This window comes from Trypanosoma melophagium (genome assembly GCF_022059095.1).
Source record: "Trypanosoma melophagium isolate St. Kilda chromosome Unknown ctg26segment0, whole genome shotgun sequence".
Classification (NCBI taxonomy): Eukaryota; Euglenozoa; class Kinetoplastea; order Trypanosomatida; family Trypanosomatidae; genus Trypanosoma; species Trypanosoma melophagium.
In genome coordinates, this window is record NW_027125157.1 from 152131 (window position 1) to 180129 (window position 27999).

At 38.7% G+C, this 27999-nt stretch overlaps 10 protein-coding genes across 10 annotated transcripts; all 10 read left to right on the plus strand.

Annotated features, from left to right (window-relative positions):
• Positions 1-256: 256 nt before the first annotated feature.
• Positions 257-2338, plus strand: LSM04_009261 (uncharacterized protein; the record flags this gene model as incomplete). Its single annotated transcript, XM_067337910.1, has 1 exon — positions 257-2338. One exon carries the CDS (start codon positions 257-259, stop codon positions 2336-2338), a length of 2082 nt encoding a protein of 693 aa, XP_067190909.1.
• Positions 2339-2801: 463 nt separating this feature from the next.
• Positions 2802-5042, plus strand: LSM04_007640 (Peptidase C19; the record flags this gene model as incomplete). The annotated part of the gene is made up of 1 exon (XM_067337911.1): positions 2802-5042. The coding sequence occupies one exon, from the start codon at positions 2802-2804 to the stop codon at positions 5040-5042; it is 2241 nt and encodes a 746-aa protein (XP_067190848.1).
• A 650-nt stretch (positions 5043-5692) lies between these two features.
• Positions 5693-6022, plus strand: LSM04_006677 (V-ATPase proteolipid subunit C-like domain; the record flags this gene model as incomplete). The annotated part of the gene is made up of 1 exon (XM_067337912.1): positions 5693-6022. The coding sequence occupies one exon, from the start codon at positions 5693-5695 to the stop codon at positions 6020-6022; it is 330 nt and encodes a 109-aa protein (XP_067190821.1).
• Positions 6023-6914: 892 nt separating this feature from the next.
• LSM04_001163 (Mitochondrial substrate/solute carrier) lies at positions 6915-7778 on the plus strand (the record flags this gene model as incomplete). The annotated part of the gene is made up of 1 exon (XM_067337913.1): positions 6915-7778. One exon carries the CDS (start codon positions 6915-6917, stop codon positions 7776-7778), a length of 864 nt encoding a protein of 287 aa, XP_067190628.1.
• Positions 7779-8536: 758 nt separating this feature from the next.
• Positions 8537-10285, plus strand: LSM04_008781 (Kinesin motor domain; the record flags this gene model as incomplete). Its single annotated transcript, XM_067337914.1, has 1 exon — positions 8537-10285. The coding sequence occupies one exon, from the start codon at positions 8537-8539 to the stop codon at positions 10283-10285; it is 1749 nt and encodes a 582-aa protein (XP_067190891.1).
• A 1707-nt stretch (positions 10286-11992) lies between these two features.
• LSM04_002878 (uncharacterized protein) lies at positions 11993-13543 on the plus strand (the record flags this gene model as incomplete). The annotated part of the gene is made up of 1 exon (XM_067337915.1): positions 11993-13543. The coding sequence occupies one exon, from the start codon at positions 11993-11995 to the stop codon at positions 13541-13543; it is 1551 nt and encodes a 516-aa protein (XP_067190698.1).
• Positions 13544-14475: 932 nt separating this feature from the next.
• On the plus strand, positions 14476-16680 carry LSM04_002733 (PPPDE putative peptidase domain; the record flags this gene model as incomplete). Its single annotated transcript, XM_067337916.1, has 1 exon — positions 14476-16680. The coding sequence occupies one exon, from the start codon at positions 14476-14478 to the stop codon at positions 16678-16680; it is 2205 nt and encodes a 734-aa protein (XP_067190691.1).
• Positions 16681-18720: 2040 nt separating this feature from the next.
• Positions 18721-21177, plus strand: LSM04_004216 (uncharacterized protein; the record flags this gene model as incomplete). Its single annotated transcript, XM_067337919.1, has 1 exon — positions 18721-21177. One exon carries the CDS (start codon positions 18721-18723, stop codon positions 21175-21177), a length of 2457 nt encoding a protein of 818 aa, XP_067190743.1.
• A 691-nt stretch (positions 21178-21868) lies between these two features.
• LSM04_002757 (Protein kinase domain) lies at positions 21869-24439 on the plus strand (the record flags this gene model as incomplete). The annotated part of the gene is made up of 1 exon (XM_067337920.1): positions 21869-24439. The coding sequence occupies one exon, from the start codon at positions 21869-21871 to the stop codon at positions 24437-24439; it is 2571 nt and encodes an 856-aa protein (XP_067190693.1).
• A 1458-nt stretch (positions 24440-25897) lies between these two features.
• LSM04_007046 (Major facilitator) lies at positions 25898-27313 on the plus strand (the record flags this gene model as incomplete). Its single annotated transcript, XM_067337921.1, has 1 exon — positions 25898-27313. The coding sequence occupies one exon, from the start codon at positions 25898-25900 to the stop codon at positions 27311-27313; it is 1416 nt and encodes a 471-aa protein (XP_067190834.1).
• Positions 27314-27999: the final 686 nt, after the last annotated feature.

The window sequence follows — 27999 nt, forward strand, 5'->3', positions numbered from 1 at the left end:
CGTTTATAGGTCCCCCACTCTAATACCCACCAATCACTTCTTCTTTCTTTTTGTATATATAAATAAATAAATAAATAAATAAATAAATAAATAAAACATGTGTATACGTTATTGTTTCTTCCTCTGTTATTGTTATTTTTTTTTAAGCATTTCCCCCTCATGCGGTCTTTTTTTTTTAATTGTTTTATTTTTTAAAGTAAATATAACGTATACGTAAGCCTGGGAATTTTGCACCAGGGGTTTCTGAGAGTGTAGGATGCGCAGGAGGAGGTTCGCACGTCGTTCAAAGACTTCTCGTATTATTGTGTTTATTCTACTCACTTTCTTATTTGTCTTTTGGCGGCAACCGCGTGTCTTTTCACCAACAGCATCATCATCATCTAATTGGATATTCAATTGGAATAAGAAAGTGGAATCTGTAGTTGCTGCATCACAGCGAGTTGTAATTCGAACAGATGATCAGTTTGTTCAATTGGCGCTTGGTCTTGTAGAGTATGATCTGCAGCAAGAGGAGAGAACTATGATTAGTACAGTAAAAAAGAGTGGAAATAAAATGGTCTTTCGCTGTGCACTCAACTCTAAACAAATGCTTCAGGACTGTAGTTCCTCACTTCGCAGTGTTTACCGCAAATTGATAAAAGATGGAGAAAAGAAAGTCAAATTTATGTTGCCGTCAGTGATGAGATGTCAAGATAAGGAGAGAGATTCTGATGGCTTACCAAATGCAACAGCGGATTTCTTGTCGGGAGTGAGTATTAGTATCATTGAAAAACTTCCTAAACAAATAAAGAAAATGGGAAATAATGTGAAAGGGAATGGCAGGGAATTTCCATCATTTGATGATATTCTTGCGAGAACTATGATGATAGATAAAGAATTATGTAAAGAAGTATGGAGTGGAACCGTTAATGTTTCTCGTGCTTTAAGTGCTGAGTTTAGTGATGTACAGATTGTAAGCACCAGCTATCTCCTGCGTAATACATCACTTTTATTAAAGGATGTAATCACTACTATGGTTGGTTCAGCAACAACCACGTATTTACTCCTTGATCATATGATAGAAGTACCACATGACAATAAAACTACCATGGATATAATGGAAGAGATAACAAAAAAAGGATGTGGATATACTCCTCTCATAGGGAATATAGATTATAAGTGGGATGATGAAGTTGTTGTTGATTTCCCATTTGTATTGCGTATACATTGTCCCAACACATTACAAATGATAAAGTCTTCAAATCATATATCATCTCCTTATTGGTATGATGACCTTATCCCTCTAGAATCAAAAGCTTCACCTGTTCTTTGTGAACATTTTTCTGAACCTGTAGAACTATCACGTATTATAAAGTTTGGTGCAAAGACTGCTATTATGCGAGGTTTATGGAGAGGAAAGGATGTTATTGTAAAAGTATTGCATCCATATCAATATTTTCTTTTTGAGGGATTTAATACTTTTATGCGTGAGGAGAAAATACGGAGTCCACTGATTCATTATCCTATATTGAGTTGTTATTCTAACACATATAGTGCAATTTTTCAAATTCAAACCTTTCTTCGCGGTTATAAATCACTTGAATTATTTGCGCCAATGAGAAGAAATATTACAGCACTATCGCTACGTCAGCGTGCAGAAATTGGAATGCAAATTCTTTGTATATTTAATTTTTTACACACACAACATCCTAATGGCTTCTTTGTTTATGATGATAACCACGCTGGACAATATTTAATCAAAGGAGATAGTAAAGGATTTTTTTCTGTACGTCTTATTGATATTGATACACTTCAGTTGGGTAGTGCACAATCCACTTTTAATTCTTCTTATCCTTATAGTAATTATTCAACTCGTTGTCGTTGTTTTTACTGCCATGGACGATCTAACTGTTTATTTTTTAATACCTACGAAGGTTATCAAGGTTGTGGACAATTGCGGAATAACATTGCCTGGAATTTAGAGATACCTCGCCTTGTACGTGATGGGCGTCGTTGTCATGGAAGTAGTGATATATGGTTTGAGGCACAGTTGTTGTATCTCCTTCTTGATGGTTCTGTGGCGTGGAGGAGGTTACAAAGAGCGGAGTTAATTGAGCGAATAGAGATGGAAGATGTACCCACTTTGCGAGCAAAAGGAATGGCACGAGAACATAGTGAATTAGTGAATTTGTTGCTTTCACGTATGTTTACTTCCCGTCCAACAGAGGCGGTAGTGTTGGAGGATTTGAAAGAACTATGCAAAAGGTTAAAATGTAGACCAGCGGCATTAAAGTGTCCGTCGTTAGTGTCATCTAAAACAGGCAGTTACTCTTCACCACTCAATCTATTTCTCCGCTAAATTATAATAGGTGTGACGAGAATAAAAGAGAAACATAGAAAACTACATTATTCTGGAAAGGGGGCGGATTGTTATTATTGTTGTTATTGTGCTTTGCTCTCCTTTTCTCTGTTTCATTATAGCTGAACACTACAGTTAATGTGACTGACATGGATGATTGTGATTATGATAAATATTGCTATCATTATATAAGAATTGCATTGTTCCTCTAAGTCAAATAAATATGGAAATAAAAAATTATTTATTTGTTTTTGTTTTTGTTTTTTTTTTAATTCTCTTGATATGGAGTCTATTATCACAGAGGTATCAAACTCTTGTAAAACAAGTACTTCTTTTGGTTGTAAATATGCAGTGCTTCTTGGTATTGTCGTTTTCATCTTTCTCTATTCATTCTTATCTCTTTCTTTTTTCTTTTTGTGTATCCTCAAAAAAAAAAGGCCAAATTGGCGGTGGGTGGGTTGAAATGAGTTTGTTTGATGGCTCTAATGGATTTGTTGGACGCGATGTTATTTTCCGGGAGGTACAGTTTGAGTTGTACCGCAAGCCGTCGGTTGTTAGTTACCCAAGACATGCGGTTGTGTTGAACCCACACCACACGCGAGAGGTGCGACAACATGTAGGCCTCCATAATGGTAAAGGTGATCATTCTTCTAGTAGCAACAACAATGAAGAGGAAGACGAAGAAGAAGAAAAAGATGAAGAGGAAACGGGAAATGATGCGTTTGACGATGATGATCCACTGAATCTTGAGGAGAATATGATGCTCTGTCGTAATGAACAATTACGTCAATTGCTGCATCTGCGTTGGCAGCGTATTGGCCCGGCGGGGTGTGGACTGCAGAACTTGGGCAATACGTGTTTTGCGAATAGTGTTCTGCAGGCAATCGCCTACACCCCGGCGCTGGCGCAGTACTTTGCGGGAACGTTTAAGGCCGCCTGTTCACACACCGTTGGAGCTCCCTACGATTACGCCTTTGCGTTGGGGGAAACAGTGCGGAAGATACACACCGCCTCTCACGGGGCCTACCGCCCGGCCCTCATCATCTCCAACCTCAAGTCGCTTTCCCCTCACTTTAGGCTTGGACGCCAGTGCGACGCCCATGAGTTTTTAGTGCATTTACTACACGCCTCCCATCGATCTATTTTATTTCGCCAAGTTGGCTCAAAGAAAGTTGCACCACGTGTGGAACATACAAACGCACTGCAGCGCATCATTGGTGGTTATCTACGCTCTCTTGTGGCATGGAGTCGACAGGAGGAAATTCAACGCCTTGGGAAAATAGGTAAAGTACAGGAGGCGGCAGATCTTCAGATAAGCAGTCAAAACCATAACCATGGTAAAGGAGGAAACATTATTAATCGAAACAGTGTCAACAATAGTACTAGTAACGGTATATTGGTGTCGAAGACGTATGATCCATTTGTTACTCTTAGTGTAGAGGTGGTGGGACACAATTTGTCGCATTGTTTAACAAAACTTTGTGAGGAGGAAACATTAGAGGGACGTGTTTATATTAGTCCACGTGGTGTTGGCGTGCATGCGAAAAAACATTTTAAAATTCATAAACCACCAAATGTTCTTATTATACATTTAAAACGTTTTAATTGTATGGGTGGAAAGATAAGTAAATTTATACAATATCCAAAAATGCTTGATCTTACACCTTTCTGTACAGAAGAAGGAATGTCATACGCTACAGGTCAACTTAAACGCAGTGTAAATGCTGATAGTTCTTCATGCCTCTATGAACTAAACGCTATTTGTATTCATGAGGGTAATTCACTGAATCATGGTCACTATTACAGTGTCGTACGTGCCCGTAATGGAGCGTGGTTGATGTGTAATGATGAACGAACTTCGCATTGTAATGAAGAAGTGGCTCTGCGACAGCAAGCGTATATGCTTTTCTACTCCAAAATAGAACCACAGCGAAGTGATCCATGCGGTACATCTGGACCAGTAATATCAAGCAAGGCGGTAAAGGTACCGGTGGTACCTGTTATGCCAGAAATAGAAGAAAAAGATGTGGGTCGTCTCTTAACAGAGGAGGAGGTAAAGAGAATTATGAAAGAAAAACAAGCTCATAAACAGAGCAATGTACAAGCAATAAATGGTAAACATAGTGATGGAAAGGGGGATGATGATAAGAATCATTATACACATCAGGGATCCCCAAATGGGCACAATGGTAATGGCAATTGTTATGATGATAATGATTATAATGATGATGATGATGATGATGCAACTAAGCATGCATGTGAACCTCAACAGAATGGTCACCATGACAAGGATCCCCTCTCCCCAATTGATGCATCAAATGGTAAAACGAGAAGCAAATCTCTAAATGGGAAGGTGCATCCCATGTACAATGGTATCATACGCGTTATTCGACGTACCACACCAACAGAAACAGCACAAGTAGCAACAAATTCCTCAGAAGTGGGGGAGAGAGTTGTTGGAAAGCAAGCCGTGACAGAGGTGGAAAGAATGAGGCAGCAGTCAGTACCTGCTACTGTTGCTCGTCCATTACATGCGCAGAAGTTTCGCCAGCGTGTGCGTGATGAAATGTGGGAAAGAGAAATGGATCGTGGCCGCGTTAAGCGCGTGCGGGTAAAAACTGAGGAATACACAGGTGAAAACAGGTTTCAAAAGGCTGATGTTGCATTTGACAGTCGTGGGAGGCGGCAACATCGCCCAGAGTAATGAAAACTGAAGTTTCGCTTAGTTACTTTCTCATTAAGAAAGACATTTCCTCCTTTTTTTTTCTCTTGTAATTATAATTGGTTTCTCTTGTTGATTGTGTGTGTGTGTGTTTTTTTTTTTTTTCGTCCTATGTTTGTTTATAAATGAGAAAAATGAAAAAAAGAACGGTTGTTGTTGTTGATGATGATATTGTAACGAGTGTTAAGAAAAATACGAGACGTAAACAAGATGAAAAAGGCTGATGTGGTGATGGTTCCATTATTCTCAGTGATTCACCACACACGCACGCCGATACAAAGGTATGCATAGGTCCTTTTTGTTTGTATTTATGTGTGTAATAGCACCGAGAGTGCTTCTGTGGAAGAAGAAAAAAAAAACTGATGAAAAAGAAATGAAAATGCATGAGAGATAATGTGTGAATACATAAAAAAAAATTTTTTAAGACTTTCCTCTAAGTCTTTTATAGGATCTTTATATGGGTAGTTTTCACAATGTTTTATTGCTGTTGCTATCTTCGTCTTTTTTTTATTTTTTCTTTTCTGATACAGGTTTTACAATAGCAATAGCAACTTAGGCGAGTAGAAACATATTTTTATAAGTGTAAACGTACAACTAAAACAAACTTTACATCCACACTAAAGAGAAAAAAAATGATGCGCCGTTTGATGATTGCTCAACCCGCCGCTGTGCGCCGGATCTTGTCCACACCCGCTGTTTCCTCTGCGTTGGCTGTTCGCCGTGCCTCTACGGTGGCTATTTCTGTTCAGGGACTGCACTATGTGGGCACCGGCCTTGCCGCCATTGCCCTCGCTGGTGTGGGTCTTGGCATTGGTACGATCTTTGGTAATCTGCTGGTTGCCTGCGCCCGCCAGCCAAACCTGACAAAGATGTTGTTTAACTACGCCATTCTGGGTTTCGCGCTTACAGAGGCTATTGGTCTGTTTGCACTGATGTTGGCCTTTTTGATGCTCTTCTCGTAGATAATACATGTTTATATTTATATATGAACTGTTGTAGAAAAGGCAGTTTTAGCGGTGATACAGCGAGGGAGAAGGTTGTGGGTGAGGACGAGCAGTGGTGATGAGAGTCGTGAAAAAAAAAAAATTGTTGTTGTGTTTGCATCTTCACTTTTCTTCCATTTGGTGTGTTTTCTATTTTCTGTTTCTACACCACCAGCACCACCACTATTAGGAGTTATATCGGTTATCGCCGCTACAAAGCCACGTGTAGCGTCTTATTTTTAGGATCTTTTCTAATTCCCGTAGCGATGAGAAAAAAAAAGGGAGGGGAATGATAGCGGCAATATTTTTGTACCCATACACTTATCCCGAAACTGTCCGATAAAGTAAAATTAGGAAATGAACAGTGTGCTCTTTTTATTTTAAGAATTAGGGTGAGAGGTAGACCAATGAAGAAAAAAATTTTGAGAAAAAGAAAGACAAAGGTTTCAAAGAAAGATTAGACGGTGTTGATGTTTTTTTCTGAGGGTACAGTTAGGAAAGCAGGCGTTGATTGAACACTCTGTGATTCATGGACTAATCTTTTTTTCTCTGTTTATTTCTTTGTTTGTGTGCGTTTACACATACCCCACGAAACCTTTTTTTTCCTATGTATATGGAATTGTGTTTATTTTCCTGGGTAGTTTGAGTATAGCTCTTAAATATTGCGCTCTTGTCTCTATTATTAGAAGTAGGAGTCATAACTATAGGTATAAGCTGGGCGTGAACTAACAAGAACGTATAAGTAGTCTTCTTTATCGGGTCTATACCTATCTATCTACCTATTACACTTTAATATATATATATATATATATATATATATATATATATATATATATATATCTTCTTTTTTTTTTGTGTGTGTCTGAGAAGGATGGATTTGGTGAATAGTTTCATTGCCGGTTGGGTTGGCGGTGTTGGGAACCTCCTCGTAGGTCATCCCTTTGACACTGTGAAGACACTCATGCAGGATGGAAAGGGCGAAACAGGCGGAGCTGTGGCGTGTGCGGCGCGGGTGGTTCAACGTGATGGACCATTGGCGTTATATAAAGGTGTATTGGCACCAATGAGTGGAGTAGGTGTGGTATTCGCCCTGTACTTTCTCGCCTATGATACAACAGAGAAAGTGATACGTAAGATATCTCAAACAGACCCTAATACACCGCTTACGATGCCGGAAGTTATAATTTGTGGTGGAAGTACAGGCTTCCTTGGCTCACTCGTTCTGGGACCAGCAGAACTACTTAAAATTCGTCAGCAAACAGCCCTCAACTCTGGACGTGAGGGATCTCTTCGAGGGGTTATAACGTATATATACAGAAAAGAAGGTCTTCGGGGATTCTTTCGTGGAACAGGGGCTACAATGCTGCGAGATATACCAGGAAGTATGGCGTGGTTTGGTGCTTATGAATATACAAAGATGATGATTTGCGCTAATCCAAAGGCTCCAACTGTTCCAGAGGCATTATTTGCAGGAGGAGTGGGTGGTTTGGGAATGTGGTCCTTCGCTATTCCACTTGATGCTATTAAGACAAGGGTACAGGCAAGTCATGAGGGACTAACTCCCGCAGGTGCAGTACGTGCTGTATTTAAGGAAAGTGGTATAAAAGGATTTTACAGAGGCATCGGACCAGCACTTCTTCGTGCTTTCCCTGCTAACGCCGCTTGTTTTGCTGCAAAGGAGTATACCTTGAGTACTCTAAATCGCTACACAATTAATACCCCACAAAAGAAGTAATGATTAATGTGAAGGTGAAGGTGCAGTAATAATGTTGATGTTTGCAAATAGTAATGTGAGACTCTTCCTCTGCAGCATATGCAAAGATATTTATTAATGTGTCATGGTTGTATTAAACCCCCTTTTTTTGGTTTTTTGTTGAGAAAAAAATATACAAAGCAGTGCATAGCGTACATATATTTTTTTTCCCCCTTATGGGTACAATATTGATAGCGTGAAATAATTATTGTAGTTTTTTTTTCGTACGATTCTAAACAGCAACTGTCTCTAGATGGGTAGTTATAAATACCTAACATTTTTTTAAAAGTATTACTGTTCTTCCTTTTATTTTAGGCTTCATAACTATACTTTAATCAGCTTCCCTTCTCTTCATTTTCTTTTTCGTATTTTTAATATTTTATAGTTTTTTTTTTGACTCATTTTTTCTGTGTTTCTTATTGAGAAAGTATAATAGGTCATAGAAGCTTGGAGTTGCCGTCGTCACTCAGAGGCCCGGTAGTGTAATCGCACTCTGCAACTTCACCTGTAGATCAATAACAGCGAGAAGAAGAATAGCAGGAGTAACTCTGGTTTTTCTTTTTCTTTCTTCGCTTACTCATTCTTTTTTGTTTGACTTTTTCTCGTTAAAGAAAAAAACAGAGGAGGAGGAGGAGGAAGAGTCGAATAGAAGAAGGAATATATATATTAGTCTTCTCTTTTTTTTATCTGATTTTGTGTTTCTGAGTTTGTGTGCGTGCGTATAAATTTACACCAACGTAATGAATAGCAGTCGCATCTGTGTTGCCGTGCGAAAGCGGCCCATCGCTGATGCCGACAAAGATATTGTGGTGGCACAATCACCACATTTGGTGGTGAATGAGCCAAAGGTAAAGTACGACCTAACGCCATACACGGAACGGCATCAATTTACGTATGATCATGTATTGGATGAGAATTGTAACAACGCTACAGTATATAAGTGTTGTTGTTCAATGCTTATTGACACGCTTTTTAACCATGGTAACGCCACCTGTTTTGCGTATGGTCAGACAGGTAGTGGAAAAACACATACTATGCTTGGCAACGATCATGAGGCTGGTCTTTACGCTATTGCAGCAAAAGATATTTTTTCACGCGCTGCTCCACTTAATGCCGAAGTGTACATTGCATTCTATGAGATCTATGGCCGGAAGATTTTTGATTTACTAAACAACAAGGAACGACTAGTAGCACGTGAAGATGGTGAAAAGGTAATAAATATCTGTGGATTAAGTGAACACAAGGTCACAGATATTCAAGGCCTTTTCGACATTATTTCCCGCGGTAGTGCATATCGTGCTGCTGGACAAACAAGCGCAAACAGTGAGAGTAGTCGCTCTCATGCTGTTTTACAAATGGAAGTACGTGAATCGGGTAATAGACGTGCCCGAACTATTGGTCGAATTTCATTCATTGACTTAGCTGGTAATGAACGTGGTGCCGACACCTTTGACTGCGACCGCAAAACACGCATGGAAGGGGCAGAAATCAACAAATCCCTCCTCGCCCTAAAAGAGTGTATTCGGGCACTGGGAATGGGCAAGTCGCATGTCCCGTTCCGCGGCTCTATTCTCACCGAAGTCCTGCGCGACTCCTTCGTTGGCAACAGCCGCACGACGATGATCGCGACCATCTCCCCCACCTCCGCCCACTGCGTCAACACCCTCAACACCCTGCGCTACACCCAACGCGTGAAGGACCTCGGCGGGGAGTCGAAGGCCGTCGCCGTCGAGAAGACGGAGCGGCGGCCGGTGAAGAAAGTCAGGCCGTTCGAGGCCCCGCCGCCCATCAAATCACGGCCAGAGTGGGTCGATAGCTTCGCCGTGCCGGAGGGCGAGCGGGCCGCAGGCACAGAGGAGGAGGGCGGAAACAGCAGCAGCAACAACAACAGCAACAACAACAACAACATTAATAACAATAATAATGAAGTTGTACGGGCACCACCGCGGCAGCGTGGAAGTAAAATGGTGGCTGGTGGTGGACCAGCAGGAAATCCCGGCGGTGGACAAGGAGGTGCGAAGGGTCGCCGTGCACGGCGTGAAGTGTTGGTGCGAGATCCAAAGATCGCCACTATTGTGCAGAACCACATCGCCGCACTGGATGACGAGAGCGATGAGGAAGAAGAAGAGGAAGAGGGCGTGGGATCTACTCCCCTCGGAGCCCTCGCGAAAAGTGAGGAGAAGCAGGTGCGAAAAGTACACGCCCATGTTGTGGAGGAAATTGCAAAGGCAGAGGAGAAACTTGTAGCATTTCATCGAAGACATATTGATACCAAGATGACAGGAATTAAGGAAGAGATACGTGCTATACAAGCTTTTGAAGACTCTGACTCTGTTGATGAGTATGTGAGTCGTGTGCGTACGCTTCTGTTACGTCAGAAACAAGACGTAGAGACACTCCTTGGATTACTTAACGGTATTACCGGGATGTTGCGTGAGGAGGAGGAGCTCTCTAGTACATTGAATTCCTCTTTAAAGGTACGCAAATAAAACAATCTTCTTTTCGCCCCTCTATTTCCCTCTTTTTTTTTTTTACTCTATCTATCTATTGTTTTCTGTCACTTGCTCTTTATTATTATTATTATTAATGATTCTCTGTATGTGTGAGGCTTTCTCTGCGTATGAATGGAATGAAAGAGGTCTGTCACACCCCCTTATTTTTCCCCTTTTTGTTACTAATTGTTTTTTTCTTTGGACTGTGTGAGAATATATATATATATATATATATATATATATATATATATATATATATATATATATATATGTTTGGATCAGTGTGTCTTCGTATGTTGGTAATTATAGGGTCTTATTTTATCTTTCTTTTACTTCTGTTGTCACAATTGCCCCATTATCAAAGACACCAGTAGAGAAGAGATATCGCATTAAAAGTCAGAGATAAATCAACTAGGAAAGAAAAAATAAAAATAAAAATAAGGAGGGAGAAAGTGAAGAGAACCGAATAAAAAAAGGACGAGAAAGATACGACGAAGAATTTTTTTGTAGTGAAGAGGAAAAAATTGACACTGAGTTACTAGATGAGGAAAATGTAGAAAGGTAAGAGAGGGGGGAAATCCCCAAAGTGGAACCAAATGGTAGAGTACAGGAAAGGACGAACGAGAAGAGAAGGAAACAACAAGAGTGAGAAAGAAAGACATATGAATAGAAAAAAAGGCAGAGAAGAGAAAAATATTATTATTATTATTATTATTATTATTATTATTATTATTATTATTATATTTTTTTTTTGGAGAGAGAAAGAGGGGAAGGAGATAGCGTTCGTGCGTCTAAGTGAGCAATATAACGACTGTTCAGGTGTAAAAAGGTAGAGGTTGTCGTTCATTCATTTTTTATTACTTGTTTCAGAAATAAGTGAACCAATAAGAATTTCAGCAAACAATAGATAGAGAGAGAGTGGGTGAGTGAGCGAGTGAGAATACAAAAATGAAATGCAAATGGGAGAAAGGGAGAAGTAAAGGAACTGAAAAAAAATAGGAGCATAAATAAATTAAAAAAAGGAGTGGTGTTTTTTATTTTATTTTGTATTTCTTGTTCTTAGTTCCCCATTACATGTTTATTTTTCCTTTCCCCTGCGTTTCACCGCTCAATCTCACTACAGTTACTTTATTTTTGGGTGGCCCTTGTTCTCTGTCTGCGTGTCTGTGTTCTTTGACGATTTATGTTATTATTATTATTATTATTATTATTATTATTATTTGTCAACCTTTGATTGGGGGAAATATATATATACTCATTTTTCCCCCGCGGTTCTCTTTCAGTATCATTCATTCATTTGTTCTTCTGCTTCCTGTTGTTGCTGCTACCGCTGTTTTTTTTTTTTTTTCGTTGTTCATATTTCTATGCGTATTACACTTCCTCATGCTTCCTTTTTTTTCTTCTTTTTTTTTAATGCTTCCCTTCACCCTTGTATTCCTTTTGTGACCTGACCTTTCTTTTTATTATTTGATTTTAACTTGTTTTTCAATTATGATTTCTGTGACGATAATGTGCAGAATAAAAGAAGTGTGAATTCGGCTCTGTGTATTACTTTCTACTTGCCGGTGTCCATTAAGTACTAGTTCTATTTTTATCCTTGACCTCCCTGGCTATTCGAAATCCCACCCTCAACAAATCCTATAAACACACACTACCATATACACATTATATATATATATATATATATATATATATATATATATCATGTTATCATCTTATTGTGGAGACGGTGTGGATGGTGGATTCCGTGTGCGGGTGCAGCAGGGGACGCACTTCTGCCCTGTCATTCACGTTGAAAAAGAAACCGCTAATGGCAGGAATGAGGGATTGCATGTATTGCTGGAGAACGGCCCATTTTCCCTGCGAGTGGAGAGCGGCGGGCAGGAGGCGGTGGTGGTGATCGAAGTCGATGGAATTGTTTTCGCCGGCGAACACCGACTCCCCCCGCACGGGGCCCGCACCGTCCATCGCCTGCACGAACACAACACCGCCACCACCCGCCCACTCACTTACCGCAAGCCGGCAAGACAAAAGACGCAGAGACGAGCGCATAGTGCGTTATTCGCAAAGGAGGCGGAACTGCCGGTGGAGGAGGAGGGACACACATCCCTCTTTCGGGTGTTTTTTCTTCCGGTTTTGGGCGGCGTACAGGCCACACGTTCTGGGAAGTGGCGAATTGCCAACAATGCCCCACCACTCGCGGTTATTATGTTTCGCTTTGGCAACGCAAACGAACTTGCAAAGGCGTTTGGTATCAGTAAAGAGGAATTAGCGAACATGCGGGTATCGGCAGGTGACACTTCAACACCCACAAGAGCACGAACACCAACCCCCACCTCTCGCTCGGAAAGTATTCCAACCAATATGCTCTACACACTTTACCGACGCTCAAGCAGTACTAATAGTAACAGCTATAGTAGTAGCAGGAACTGTTTCTCGAGAAGTGTCAGTATGGATAGTGGGACACCTGCTCCGCACCCCTCCTCCTCTCTCACCTCATTCCTCCAAACTTCTATTGCACGTACGGGAAAGGCCTCTACTGCCCCGCTCATAGCTCCACCTATGATTCCTAAACGACGTCCAACTATTCGTTCGAACTCTGAAATGGATCTAGCTCATGGACGTCCAGAAAGTAAGTCTTGGTCTGTGCTAACTCCACAGCCGGAAAAGCAAATGGAAGAGAATATGTTAAGAATACCCCGTCGATCAGTTTCTAGTGAAGCACATGCCATGATACGTTCCGTTAGTAACAGAGAAAGTTCTATTAGCAATAGAGAACGTTCTAATAGCAACACAGAAGTGAGATCGAACAGTTTGGTACATGAGAGAGGACCATCTTGGAATAGTAGTCATGGCTCCAATGGTAGGTATCGCATATGTGTTCGATGTAATGTCTCCTTTGATCGGGAGCGACGGGAATATATGGATATGATAGCAGATCTTGCAAATCAAGTTCAAATATTAAAGCAAGAGAACTCTGAACTGGAGCTAAAATATCGTGATGCCACTCTCTCTATACCAGAAAGTGGGGTACAACATCGTATTCAATATAAAGAAGAACAAGAACAACAACAACAACAACAACAAAAGCAGAAGCGGAAACAGCATCAGGAGCTGGATTGTTTGGATAGGACCCTTAATCCTGCCCAAAGTGTCTTGAATCAAACGAATATTATCCCACCATTTAGGTATGAGATGAGGATAACACCATCTATGGATGTGTCGTACCACTCAGCAACAAGTACAGAAAACTAAAATTAAAGGGTTTTATTTTATTTTTTCTCTGTTTGTCCTTGCTATTGAAGAGGATATAGGACAAATAAATGAAGAGCAGTTGTTCCTGGAGGGACGAATATATATATGTGTGTAAAATGAGACGTTCAGAGGACTAGGAATCAAGAAATATGATGAAGGGAAGATGAGAGTAGCATCCCTCTTCCATTGGCTCTTTCGGAGAAAATGATGTTATTTCATGTTCGCTTTAGGACTCTGACGGCCTTTATTGGTATTTTTTTTCATCTTTTTAAATCTACCACTCTTCTTTATTATTTACTGCTGTCTTTTTTCCCCTTTCCTTCCCCATAGTTCCTTTGATTGTGGCGATGATGAAATTATATAATGTTTTTCTTCAAAGTCTGTGTGTACTTGTGTGTGATTATTAAATGGAAATTATACATACAAACACATTCATCCTGATACATGTGATTTCTTTATATATCTTACTTAGATAACGTTCTTCCAACTAGGATCTCTCCCATACATATGTATGGCAAGCACGACAACAACATGAAAAAAAAAGAGCACACATACATATTTAATCTCTGGTAGTATCATTTTTTTTTTGTGGTTTTCATGTTTCTTTTCTTTTCTTTTCTTCCCTTTTATCTCTCTCTGTATATATGTGTATGTGTGTTACAGCACATCGCCTACTTCTCACCCACCAACTGGCGGGTAGCATCTGTGGGTGACTACACACAAACTAGCATCCAAATTAAATAAATATATATTATACGGACTTGTATGTTAGTTGTTGTTGTGTTTGTGTGTTGATACAAAGTGCATATATTATTATAGATCATTAGAAACCGTCAAACAAACAGAAATAAACAATAATCAATAAAAAAACGATACCACCAAAAACGAGAAAAGGGGAAAAACTGAAACGAAAATCAAAGAAGAGGGGGCAAATGCCCATATGTTGTTGCCACAACGATGATGATGTTGTGGCAGATAAGCAAACGGAGGGGAAAATACAACACAGTGGACTACGCCGCTGCACTCCCCCTGCGTTGATTCCACAACGGGTCGTGGAAGTACCCGTGCGGCTTAACGTCTACAGTCTGCTGGAGCAAAATCGCACATTGGGTAAACTCGGTCTGGGTGTCTATCACTGCGGAGTGGTGGTCTACGGCTTTGAGTGGGGCTACGGTGAGACGATCGATCCCACAAACGCCTCTGGACTCTTTCACGTCTGTCCGGGCGAGGCCGCCGGTACATTACATCGCACACTCTTTCTTGGTGTTACAACACTTTCCCCGCAGCAGGTGGATACGATTCTGCACCGATTGGAGAATGAGTGGAGGAGTGAGGAGTATCATATTCTTAATCACAACTGCAATCACTTTGCTCAGCGATTCTGTGACCTGCTCTCGACCACGCAAAAGCTTAAAATTCCACAGTGGTGTAATAGAGCAGCACGAGTGTGTAGTAGGATTGTGCCTAAACGATTGGCATCCTATGTACATCGTTTAATTGATGAGGAACCTCCAAAGGCACCACCACCTCGATGTTCTAAAATGGGTGAAATTCCAGAATCTGTTATTCCAAGAAACTGGTATTTACGTCCTTCACTCTCGCAGGAACCTCGATATACGGCAACACCAACACAGGATCAGCAAACATTACATCATCCCGTAGTTCCAGCTCCAGGAACTTCCTTTAGAGATGATGCATGTGTTGTGAGTGGAGATACTGAAAGTTATAGTCTTGAAAAAGTCGTCTCTGATATTACTGATAAATCAAGTGGACCGCTACATGGTGATCCATCTTGTCGTGGTTCTTTAGAGTCAAGAGGTGGTGGTGTCTCAACAGAACCACCGTTGCCATTACGTCATGATATTGGCGAAGTAGTCTTTTTTGGGTGTGGTAGTGGTAGTTCACCGCGTAATGGTATGAATAGTCTTTTTTCACCGTCGTATTCAAACGCCATGGATGAGTCTCACTCACCCCATAAAGGCTCTTTACACTTGGAGAGTTTCGTATCACAGTTTCAGAGTCAATGCATGCCAGATTCCAGTAGTGAGGCAGAACATAGGGATACAGTAGAGCAAGTCTTTGACGATGATGATAATGACGAGGAAAATAAAAACAATATCATTAGTAGTAGTAAGAAAGCAGGTGAAAAAGCTACTGGTAGTAGTGGTTACATCGGTGTTAGTATTGCTTCAGTGAGCCTCATTCTTGAAGAAGAAGAAGAAGAAGAAGAAGAAAAAGAAAAACGAGATGACGATGGTGAAGAAGAAAAGGATGGAGGTGTGTTTAAAGATCAAAATAAGATGGATGTCGTTAAAAAGAGTCCTGAACGTAATGTGGGTGTTGGTCATGATGCAGATGCTTTACAATTACCACTCTTAATTGATTCCGCAATTACAGTCTCTGACGTGAGGGTGCAGATTCTAGAAGAGCAGCAATACGATGAAGAGAAAAAGTACGAAGATGTTGTTACTGGCGAACAGTCTAAGAATGCACGCAGTATCACTCTTCCACCCAATCAAATAGCAGAGGTAGAAAAAGGAAAGAAAGAAGAAGAAACTGCTCTTCACATAACTAATATTTCAAGTCAAGTGGATAATAGTGAGATTGTTTATCGTGCACTGGATCCCTTACCGCAACTCACCCATACCATAAACCCTGTATTTGCATGGCAAGCACAATTACCACAGGAGAAGAAAACGTTAGAAGCAAACGATACAGCCACTACTCTATCAAAATCAGAGAATGAAATGTCTAATACTGGCGAGGTAGAAAGTGATGATAATAATACTAATACTGGTAAAAGAAGCGGTTTCTCTACAAATCTTGTTTCTCCCGCTAATGAAGATACTAAAGATACTACTGTCAACGCAGGTGAAAAGAAAAGGCATCAACGAACTGAAAGAACACCGCTGGAGGATTCACAAACGACTGCTGCGACACCAGAAGATATGTTTAGTGATCCCGATGATAGTGCTGAAGAAAAAGGTGCGATGTCGCCAGATCTCTTTTCTACACGTTCTGTTCTCATCTCACCAACACCAGATAAACCAAAGAAATCAGTTGATGATTGGCTTCTTAATCCACTCCAACATTTATATGAAAATAAACAAGACCTACGTCGATCATGGCCACTGTAATACAACTGGAATTGATTACTTTTGGGATTCTATTATATGTTTTTTTTTTGTGATCTTCTTCTTCTTCACATCTCTCACTTTACAATCGCATTTCATTTTTCTCTATATGGAAACTCTTGTTTTCTCTTTTTGGTATCATTGTTTTATCTTTTTCTGCTGTTTATTCTTCCTTTATTTATTATTATTATTATTATTATTATTATTATTATTATTATTATTATTATTATTATTATTATTATTATTATTATTATTATTATTATTATTATTATTATTATTATTATTATTATTATTATTATTATTATTATTATTATTATTATTATTATTATTATTATTATTATTATTATTATTATTACTCATATTATTATTATTATTATTATTATTATTATTATTATTATTATTATTATTATTATTATTATTATTATTATTATTATTATTATTATTATTATTATTATTATTATTACTCATATTATTATTATTATTATTATTATTATTATTATTATTATTATTATTATTATTATTATTATTATTATTATTATTTCTCACCTATTTTCCATAAAAACTTCTATATGTATGAGGGTTTATTTGTTTCTCTCTATGTCTGTATTTCAGCTTCAGTTTGCTTTTTAAGCACTGAATATGTTTTCTTTGTTTTGTTTCCTTTGTTGTATCTACCGCAGACGTTCTTTGGATGTAAGTTCTCTTTTGTAATAAAGAAAAAAAGTAAACGAAAGGTGATGGTTGCGTGGGGGAAATGGTAGAAACGCAAAACAACGAAGAAAATGTGGTAATGGAGAATAAAGAGATTAAATTAATAATAATAATAATAATAATAATAATAATAATAATAATAATAATACCAAACGAAAGAACATAATGAGAATGGAAATAAATATAAATATATATATATATATATATATATATATATATATATATATACCATTTCTGTTTGACTTTATTCACAATACCTCACAAATACACCACTTCACAATTTCATTTATTTACATTCAAGTAGACAAAAAAAAACGAAGAGAAATATGTTGAGGTAGAGAAGAAAAAAAATTAGAAAAAATAATAAAAATGAAAAAAAAACAATACGATTTTTTTTCTTAATATATAAAACACTCAGTGTTTTATTTGTGTCCACTACAAACTAGATTTCTTAGCCAAATTGTTTTTTTTTTTCGCTTTTGCACTTTCATTTTATATATATATATATATATATATATATATATATATATATATATATATATATATATATGCGTGTATACATTTTTTTGTGTACTCAACTGCTCTTTTACAGGGTCAGCTTTACCATGGGTATACAGATATATGTTTATATATCTTTATTTATACCAATAGTAGAAAACTAAAAAAAAGAAATGAGTTCTATTGAGAAGGAAAAAGTTCTACCGTTTCTATTTCAACTAATATTTTGCGGTATTGCTATTGTACTTTTTCTGTACTCCATTCTCGCATGTTTTCTTTGATGTTGCTTCTGTTTGGTGTGTCTGCGTTTTTCTTTTGCTTTTCTTTTTTGCTTTGTTAATGATGTTTCTTTCTTTCTGCAATTAAGAAGTAAGACAAAAGAGGAAAAGAAATAAAAGAGAAGTGGTGAAAACGAAAAAGGCTGTGATGATTAGTGTTGATCACCTCAGCACCAGTTCGTGAGACCACATGTATTGTGTGACGTATAAAAGAAGTGAAATAGAGAAAAAAACCAGGGTAAGAGTATAGGAGAGAGATATAAATATAAATATAGGAAGATGAATACCTCTTTCTATTGGATATTATCATATACTTTCACTTGAGATTTGTTTGTTTTTCATTTTTTCTCTTCTTTTTTTCTTTTTTGGCACTCACCATGTCTCTCTTTATTGAACACATTTTATTATATTAGTAATAGTAATAGATAAACAGATAGATAGCTAGCATTATTATTATTATTATTATTATTATTATTATTATTATTATTATTATTATTATTATTATTATTATTATTATTATTAAGAAGAGCAGCAGTGGCAGTAAGTAAATAAATAGATGAGTTGGTTGGCGGCTTTAGAAAAAGTTAGTCAACGGGCTGCTATTTGTGCATCTCAGCGAACTTCAATCGCTTCTTCTTCTTCGGTTTCACTTTCTTCTATTTCTGGATTAACGAGCCGTTTAGCACCAGCAGGGCGTAGAAGTCCTGATGAAGTTGTACAGCAAGCCGCACGCATCGTAAACTCCGCAAAAGGCGTGAAAACAGAAGAAAATGAAAATGAAGAAACGAAAATGAAAATTAGTTCTTCAACACAAACTTTACATCGTGTTAGTGATACATGGCGTGGAGCACTGCAAGTCATGCACTTCTCTCAACTTGATAGTACTACAAATGTTGAGATGCGATTAAGTGAACTTCCACTTTCACTAGCGGCTGAGAGCGTGGCAATTCTTTTAAAGGCCGGTAAAGGCCCAATGGCGGTGGATGTATTAAATACATGGCAATATCCCAAAAGATATATTCGCATGCGATCTAAACTTCGCGCCACAAGACATTTACAACGGGCACTGAAGACACTTGGTGTTATTGGAGATGTAGAGACACTACGTAACGTGATATCTATTCTACATCGGGAGTTGTTAGAACAGAAACGTCAAGGACAACAGCCTGGTAATAATAATAATAATAATAATAATAATAATAATAATAATAGTAGTACTATTAATAACAATACATCGACTGTAATAGTGAGAGGAGAAAGAGAAGAAGAGGTATTATCAAGTAATGCCTCTACAGCCGATATATTGACAGAACGACGGGGAATGTTCTCTGCACTTGGGCCACAACGAATACGTGTATTGCTTGTAAAGGCGGTGCATCAACTCATCGTGCAGGATGAATCTCTAGTGCCGGTGTATGAAAAACTTACATGGATTAACGCCGTCTCAATAGCGACCACCACAACAACAACAACAATGGAAGGAATACACACTTCTTATCTTATTCCATTTGAATTACAGGAGGACTTTCACCGTGTAGTGGAGCGGAGTCCATTATATGATGTACGATTATTACCACAAGTAGGGTCTGTCTTTGCATGCGGGTTTAGACAACCCACACAATGCACACCAGCAGAGATTCTCAGTACGCCACGTAGTGAGATGAGACGTTTATATAGACATAAGCAACTTGAACCGCTAAGGGATGAATGGGCGGAGTTAGAACGTGGTTTACTCTCACAGTCACCATGTATTCGATATGCCTATGAAACAACACTTTTACTGCATTTACTCTGTACACGATATGTTCGAAATGTAGATACGAAGAAAGTAAAAAAAGAAAAAGAAGCGATATGTCGATTGCGTCGTTATTTTATAACCCAACTTCAATCCCCACGTTCCTCTTCCAGACGTATGTGGAGTCGCATGCTCTTACGCCATCCAGCATTACTCTGTCATATTGGTATTTCACCAATAATGGTATTCTCCACATATGCCTTGACGTTTCACAGCTTTCGCGTACATCGTATATTTATGAATTGTTGTTTACCGTTATTACGACGACTGCGACGTGTTGGCCGTACTGCAGATGCGGCACGTGTGGTGTGGAATCATCTCTCAGTTGTGCACTATTCACATGCGCTTTTCTTTACAAAACACCCAATCACATTTGAGAATGCTGTTGAAGTTGTGTCTATTGCAATGCGGGACGGTGTGGGTGGGCGGCGGGAGGCGTGGATGGGACACCGTTCACTCGCCCTCTTACGTGCCGCAAATACAACAATACCAATAGAAATAAGAAACAGAAAAATAAAGGAAAGAAATAGAAATAGAAATATATCATTGGGGATTGTTACACCGGCTCATTGTATTCCTATTTGTGCGGCGGCATTGGACTGTGGGGTACACTTTGCCACCGTACAGCAATTCATCAGGGAAGTATTTAAAGATAATAATAATAATAATAACAGTAGTACGGCACTGTGGGTATTAAATATGGTTCGACTCAACGCAAAAAGTCATGTCTCACGTGTTTGTATTCCATTAGAAAGTACATCGCATACCGCACAGTTACGTAGTGTATTACGGCAATATGCATATTATGCGTGTAATACCGTTGGTTCTACCGCAATGGTTGAAGTACATGTGCCTTCACGTAATAAATTACTGGCATTGTGGAGTTTGTTAAATGATGATACGATGAGTATACCACTACGTCGTCTTATTTGTCGACTCTTTCTAGAGGAAACAAACGCCGCTAGTACAATAAATCGAAGAAGTGGAAAAAGTTGTTCTGTGCAACAAGTAGTGCATGAACTCTTTCGCGAAGAAGTTCTCGCGTCTATCGCCTCCAATTGTACAACTGAGGGTTCTTTTATAATTTGCATGGATGCACTTATCGCACAGCGCCGCGTACGAAATGCACAGCAGAGAGTGCAATTGCTGCAATTGAGTGAGATGAACGATAATACAAGTGTTAATAGTGATAGTGCCTTATTTAGTGTGAGTGGTTAAAGGAGCAGGAGGAGAAGAAGAAGAAAGATAATCACTATAATAATGGTAATAATAATACTAAAACAAAATAATATGCAGTTTATGTTATTAATCGGTTCCCTTAATCTCTTAAGAAGAGAGAGAAGAGGTGAGGGTGTATTTTTTTTTTATCCTTCTTCCTTGTTTAAATGTTTATGTATGCATGCTTGCGTGTAAGAAGATCTGGAAAAAGGTCTTTTCTTTCTTGTGCAATAGGTGGAACGAAAGAAACAATAAGAAAATATAAAGAACACAAATGACAAAAAAAACTCTATTCTGTTCTTTATATATTCTTACTTTTATTTTATGACTTTTTTCCTACTTGTATTCTTCTCTTTATCTTGCTTGTCATCTTTGGTTTATATTTATTTCTATAGGGGAACAAAAAAAAGTGGGAGGAACGTTGTAGTGGGTTGTACGGTTTTTTTTTTAGTTTTTTCGTCCCCACCACCATTATTATTATTATTATTACTACTTTTTTTTATTTCTCGTTAGGGCAAATAAACACGTAGAGGTATAAGAGGCATTAGGCCTATAATTACCCACAAGGACACAGAAACTGATATATATATATATATATATATATATATATATATATATATATATATATAGGTATAACGAAATAGAAAGAAAATAAAGAAATAGTTCAACTGATATACGGGTAGTAATATAAATGGCGTTGAGTTTCTGTGATGTTCAGACGGGGTTTGAGTTTGAGGTGTGTAAATTAAAACTTGGATCTGGCAGTAGTGGAACGGTATTTCTTGCGCAGCACAAACACACACATGAATTAGTAGCGGTAAAACGACTCTTTGCAAAGGGAGTAACAGCAGCAGATACGCCTGTAAAAGATATGCCATTCACATATCATCATCATCATCCACTGCAGTCTTTAACAGTTACACCGGATGGAAACCATTCTGATATTGCGATTGCTGGTGCTGCTGCTGTTTCCTCTTCTTCTACGGCTTTCCCAGATGATGGGGAACATTGCTGTGATTTATTCAATGACAATGAGGGAATAGATAATGAAGAAGAGGATGATGGTATTAATAATAATAATACTGATAAAGGAATACAAAAGGAAGAAACAGAATCGGAAGCAGAATATTCACAACCATACGACGATGAGGAAGAGAACGAAAGTGGTTTTTTACATAAAGAAGAATTACACACTGAGAGTACACGAAAATTACCAATATGGGTAAAGCCACCCAAAGTTGTACATCTTCCCTCTGAAAGTACTATTCTTCAGTATCTTGGTCCACATCAACACATTGTAAAGTTTCTGGGAAGTTATACGAATTCAAACCGAGTCACATTTTTTGCAATGGAACTTATGGATAGTGATCTTGGTAGGGAACTTCGTGCTGCTAATACGGCATTCATGTTGGAAGATATTCTCCGTCCACTTCTTCATGGAGTAACTAGTGCTATTTTTCATCTGCATAAACGTGGTATAGCCCATCGTGATATTAAACCAAGTAATATTTTACTAAAACGAGTGGATACTGCAAAAATTGTAGTCGATACATCAGTTAGAGAAGTTTCTGCTTCGATGTATGGTGGTATGGAACATCTGAATAGTAATAGTGGTAGTAGAGGTAAGAATAATAATTATGCTAGGGATGATATACAACAGAAACAAAATCTTTCTAACTTTAAAAAAGAAAAAGAATGCGTAAAAGCCACACTTGGGGATTTTAGTGCTGCACATTTCATACATGAAAGCAAAAATGTAGGAAGCGGTAGAGGAACATTATATTACAAATCCCCAGAACAATTGATGGGAGTTGCAGAGGATTATTTAGCATGTGATATGTGGGCACTGGGTTGTACTGTATTTGAACTCGCTACTGGATCTGTTGCCTTTTGTGGATCAACAGATTTACAAGTTCTTCATCAAATTTGTGCAAAGTTGGGAACTGATTTTCAACACTATCCAGAGAATACCCGTGAAACGACATTGTTTGATAGTTTATGTGCACCATCTGCGGAATTTCTTGATTTTTTAAGACGTCTTCTCGCACTTGATCCTCGTAAACGGCTAACCGCATCGGAAGCATTAAAACATTTGTTTTTTGACCCTATAAGAGAAAAGTATGGCCTTGACTGCGAAAATGCAGAAGTAACATTTCCGCTTCGATCACGTTGTAAACTTTCTGTGGATCCTAAAAATCTTACATTCCGACCAATTTCTACAACTCCAACGAAGCGATCAAGAGCAGATGTTGGAGAAGCCGGTACCACTACTACTACTACTACTAATGATAATAATAATAATAATGGTAATAATGGTGGTACTTCACGATGTAATTTTGGATTAAATCCATCCGATATAAGTTTCTCCCTTTCCTGTCAGCAATACAGTACATGGTCTTCCTCTATTAGTGCCACTCCCAGCCTTTCGCTACAGTCTGCCCGCATGTATTATCATCATGATAGTATTGATAACTCCCGTCGCCGTTCATTTTTAAGTGGTGGATGGGGCAATTGCACAGCCGCCAGACGTTTGTCTGTCTCTTCATGTGCCGCTGGTGTTAATACACAAGGACGGGATGAAACCGCACGAACAATTGGACCCGCACTTTCGCCCATCGCATTATGTTTTAGTCCTGCTACTTCTGTTAAGCCATGCGGGGCTGCTATGGGGTCGCAGAGTAGAGCCCCAAGACTCACTCCTTCGTCTAACTTTACACTTGGAAATACACGAACGAACATATTATTTGAAAGAAATGTATTTGCTGGTAGTAGAGGTCTTTCTACACATGCTGCCGCTGCTAGTAATACTAGCGTTACTAATAAAAATGACAACAATAATAATATTGGTATTAGTATTGTTGGTGGTGGTGGGCCAACGGAACCGCGTGTATTGTTTGGAGATGAAAGTCACTCCTGCCGTTGCGATGCGGATTCCCCAAGTGTTCGAAAAATGCTTTTTAATTCTCCACAGCAACCAATTCGCTGTCAACTGAATGAGAGTCTCGATAAAATAGATGGAAACTCCATTCATGAGGATCATGACATTTCATTGCAGCAGTGGAAAAGAACAATGACATCACCGCAGTTGAGCATGACGGCCCCAGACGCATTGCCACCGTTGTTGGATGTGTGCTGCGCCTATCCAATGAATACTGGAGATGCACACAATAACAACAATAACAATAACAATAACAATCATCATAGTGTCTCTCATTCTAATACAGATGTGGGGGAAGATGGGTATTGCAGAACACACCCTTAGAGGGGTGTTGTTTAACGATGGAGATGGAAAGGGGAAAACTAACTTAAAAAAAAAAAGAAACAATAAGAAATAAAAAATACGAAGAGAGGGATGTGATGGCTGTTATGAATGGAGTAGAGTCTAATAGACAATAAGGTGTAGTTGATACCACACCAAACGTAGAGCAGAATCCTTCGTTAACTAGTTTCTCTTCGTTTGGATCGTTGTTGGAGGCATACAAAGAGTGTTTGACACTTGCTAGAAAAAAAGGATCTGCGCATTTCAATTTGTACATTCTGCAATTTTTCACTGCTTTGTTATATTCACTTTTTTCACATGATTTATTGTCTTTTAGATCATCTAGTCCGGGTGGCTTGCATTTGTGCAAAGTGCGACTCTTAACCCGGGGCTATGTTTTTTTTTCTTGTAGATGCAAATTTATTTACGTTCGTGTATATGTGTGTGTGTGTTTTCTTTTTTTTCTCCTGCTCATAACACTGGAATTTCTTTACATATTGGCGTTTGGCTTACATTCAAGACCCAACAAGACTGTTCTTGTGTTTCTGCGATATGTGTGTTTTTATTTTCCTTATTATATATATATATAATACATGGGTGGTATTGTTTCCTTTTTTTTTATTCATTTTGTTATTGATGATGATAATTTCTGTATTATTCTAGTCTGGGCTTGGGAAATGAAAAGGTGCGTAATGTATGCAGTCACCCTGAATAACCAATACATGTAGATCATCTATGGAATCTGGTAGAGTACAATTTATTATTAATTTTTTTGATTTATCTGTGGATATATATACATATATATATATATATATATATGCTTTGGTAACGTTAAGAATAGATGAAGTTAGACAAAGTTACTAAGAGAAAGTAACGTTTCTCACACCATTGTACCTCCAAAGAGGAGATTAACCAGTGAAGAAAGGTAACTTAATGAAAGAAACCTTCTTTTTTTTCTTTTAATATATCAACAAAAAAATAGGACGAAAAAAAAGAGTAAGATGTCTTTTTTAAGGCAATATTTAATTTTACCGGTCAATTCTGCATATCAGCATAGACGTATATAAATGTGGTCTATTACTATGTGTGTCTGTGTATTTTATGGTATCGCTCTCTGTGTCCCACTTATTCCAAAAGATGATATTTTCTTTTCCTATTTTTCACTCTTTACTTATGCATTTATGCTTTGTATTTGTTTGTGTGTGCGTGTGTTTTTTTTTTTTGCGTTTAACAGTTTTCCTACTCTTGTTCTTGGCATACCTGGTATACCAATTGTATCGATAAAATATATTCTTTTATTCCTTTGACCATTTTTTTTTGTTGTTGTTGTTAGAAAAAAAAAGGGAAAAAAACTAGGAGCCGAAAATCTACTCACTCTAACTTAAAAAGAAAAAAACCAAAAAACATAAGGGAAAGAAAAGAAAAAGTACGAAAGGGTAAAAAAAAAGCATATATATAAATATGCGGTTGAGTCTAAAGTTGTTCGCCGCTCTTGGCGGTTTTCTCTTTGGGTATGATACAAGTGTCATCAATGGTGCGGTATTCCAGATGAAGGACCACTTTGGATTATCTCAGTATTCCTGGGTTGTCGGTCTTATTGTAAGTATTGCCATTGCCGGTGCATTTGTTGGTGCATGTATTCCGGCACTCATCTCTTCACGCTGGGGACGTCGTCCTTGCCTTGCGATTGCGGATGTACTTTTTATTGTTGGATCCGTTCTCATGGCTGCTGCTAATGGTGTGGAGATGGTACTGGTAGGACGCGCTGTTGTTGGTCTTGGTATTGGTATCAGTTCCGCTACAGTTCCTGTTTATTTGGCAGAGATTACTCCAGCAGCTGAACGTGGTGCTACAGTCGTATTTAACAGTATTTGTCTCACGGGAGCACAATTTGTGGCATCTGCGGTTACAGCTGTATTGGTAAAGTTTACACCTGTGAATCTTGGCTGGCGTGTGGCTCTTGGTATTGGTGCACTTCCAGCAATAATTCAACTCATTGGCCTTGTGCTCTTTCTACCTGAAAGTCCACGTTGGTTACTCTCATGTGGTAAGGTTGAAATGGCACGTGAAGTGGCGGCCAAGTTTGATATTGATATCTGTGATGTGGAGGACTCTGTTGACGCGGAGCCGGTTTCATTGAATTACCGCGGTCTGTTTAAAAAGGCTTTGCGGAAACGTATGTTTATTGGGTGTATGCTTCATGTGGTACAGCAGTTTTCTGGTATTAATACGATCATGTACTACAGCTCTGTGATTTTATACGATGCCGGCTTTAAGGACCCCACAACCCCCGTTATATTGTCTATCCCACTTGCTGGAATAAACACCATCTTCACCATACTCACCTCCTTTACGGTGGACCGATGGGGACGGCGACTCCTCTTGCAGGCAAGCGCCTACGGCTGCTTTTGCATTACCGTCGGCATGACTGCCGTTGGATTCTCTCTGGGGCATCGAGTCTCCTACGCCACCGGCGGGTGGGTGTTTCTCGCGCTGCTGGGCGTTTACCTCGCCGTGTTTGCCCCCGGACTCGGGACGATGCCGTGGGTTGTGATGGGCGAAATATTCCCGAATCACCTCCGCACCTCCGCCGCCTCAGTGGCGACGATGAGTAATTGGGCCTCCAATGCGGTGGTCTCGCAGGCATTTCCCTCGCTAATGGGATCGATTGGCGTGGGGGGGACCTTCAGTGTGCTCTGCGGCTGTATTGCCCTCTCCGCACTGTTTATTCAGTTCTTTGTGGTCGAGACGAAGGGATTGTCATTGGAGCAGATTGAGGAAATTTTCGAGCCGAAACGCAGTCCGAGTTCTCTCGACTGCGAGAATGAACCAGGGAGAAATTTACTCCCATCAAAAGAGGAAAGTGATTCAAGGTAAGGTCCATATATATATATATATATATATATATATGATTAGACAATTTCATTCTCATATTTCCTTTAGAATACCTTTCGTTCTTGTAATGAAAAGAGAAAAATACTTTAGGTGAGTTTGATTTTTTGAAAAATTCGGGATTTCTTTTTTTTTTTTCCTCATTCAGAAAATGTTTTCATATCATGTTTTTTGCTTGTTACTATTTAAGTTTTTAGTTCCCTGTGTATTACAGACAATTTCTTTCTTCTTCAGGTAAACAAGTAAGAAAGGAAAAAGAATCACCCCACTCTTTTGTTTTTGTTTTTTTGCTTTCCTTCACCCCTTACTTCTATGCGACCCTCTTTTCACATATACAACAATCTGTGCTCCCCTTTCCTTCTTTTTTATTTTTGTTTTTCTTGAAGTGAGTGATGGAGTGGAGAACACCAAAGAGAAGGAAAGAGAGGGTGTTGTGCGACCATGGTGTTAAGATTTGTTCCAGGCACCAAATGTTTTTTTGTGTTTTTCTGCTGGTTTGAATGATTATTTGTGAAAGTATTCCTAACTGAATGTGTGTTACGTTTACTTGTTTGCTTGTCAAATACGCTTTTTATTATTATTTATTTTGATTGGCTTTCCGGTTTTGTTTTCTCTTCGCCTGTGGTGGATCGGTGCATCGCTTAAAGTAGATGGAATTTCTTCTGTGAAAA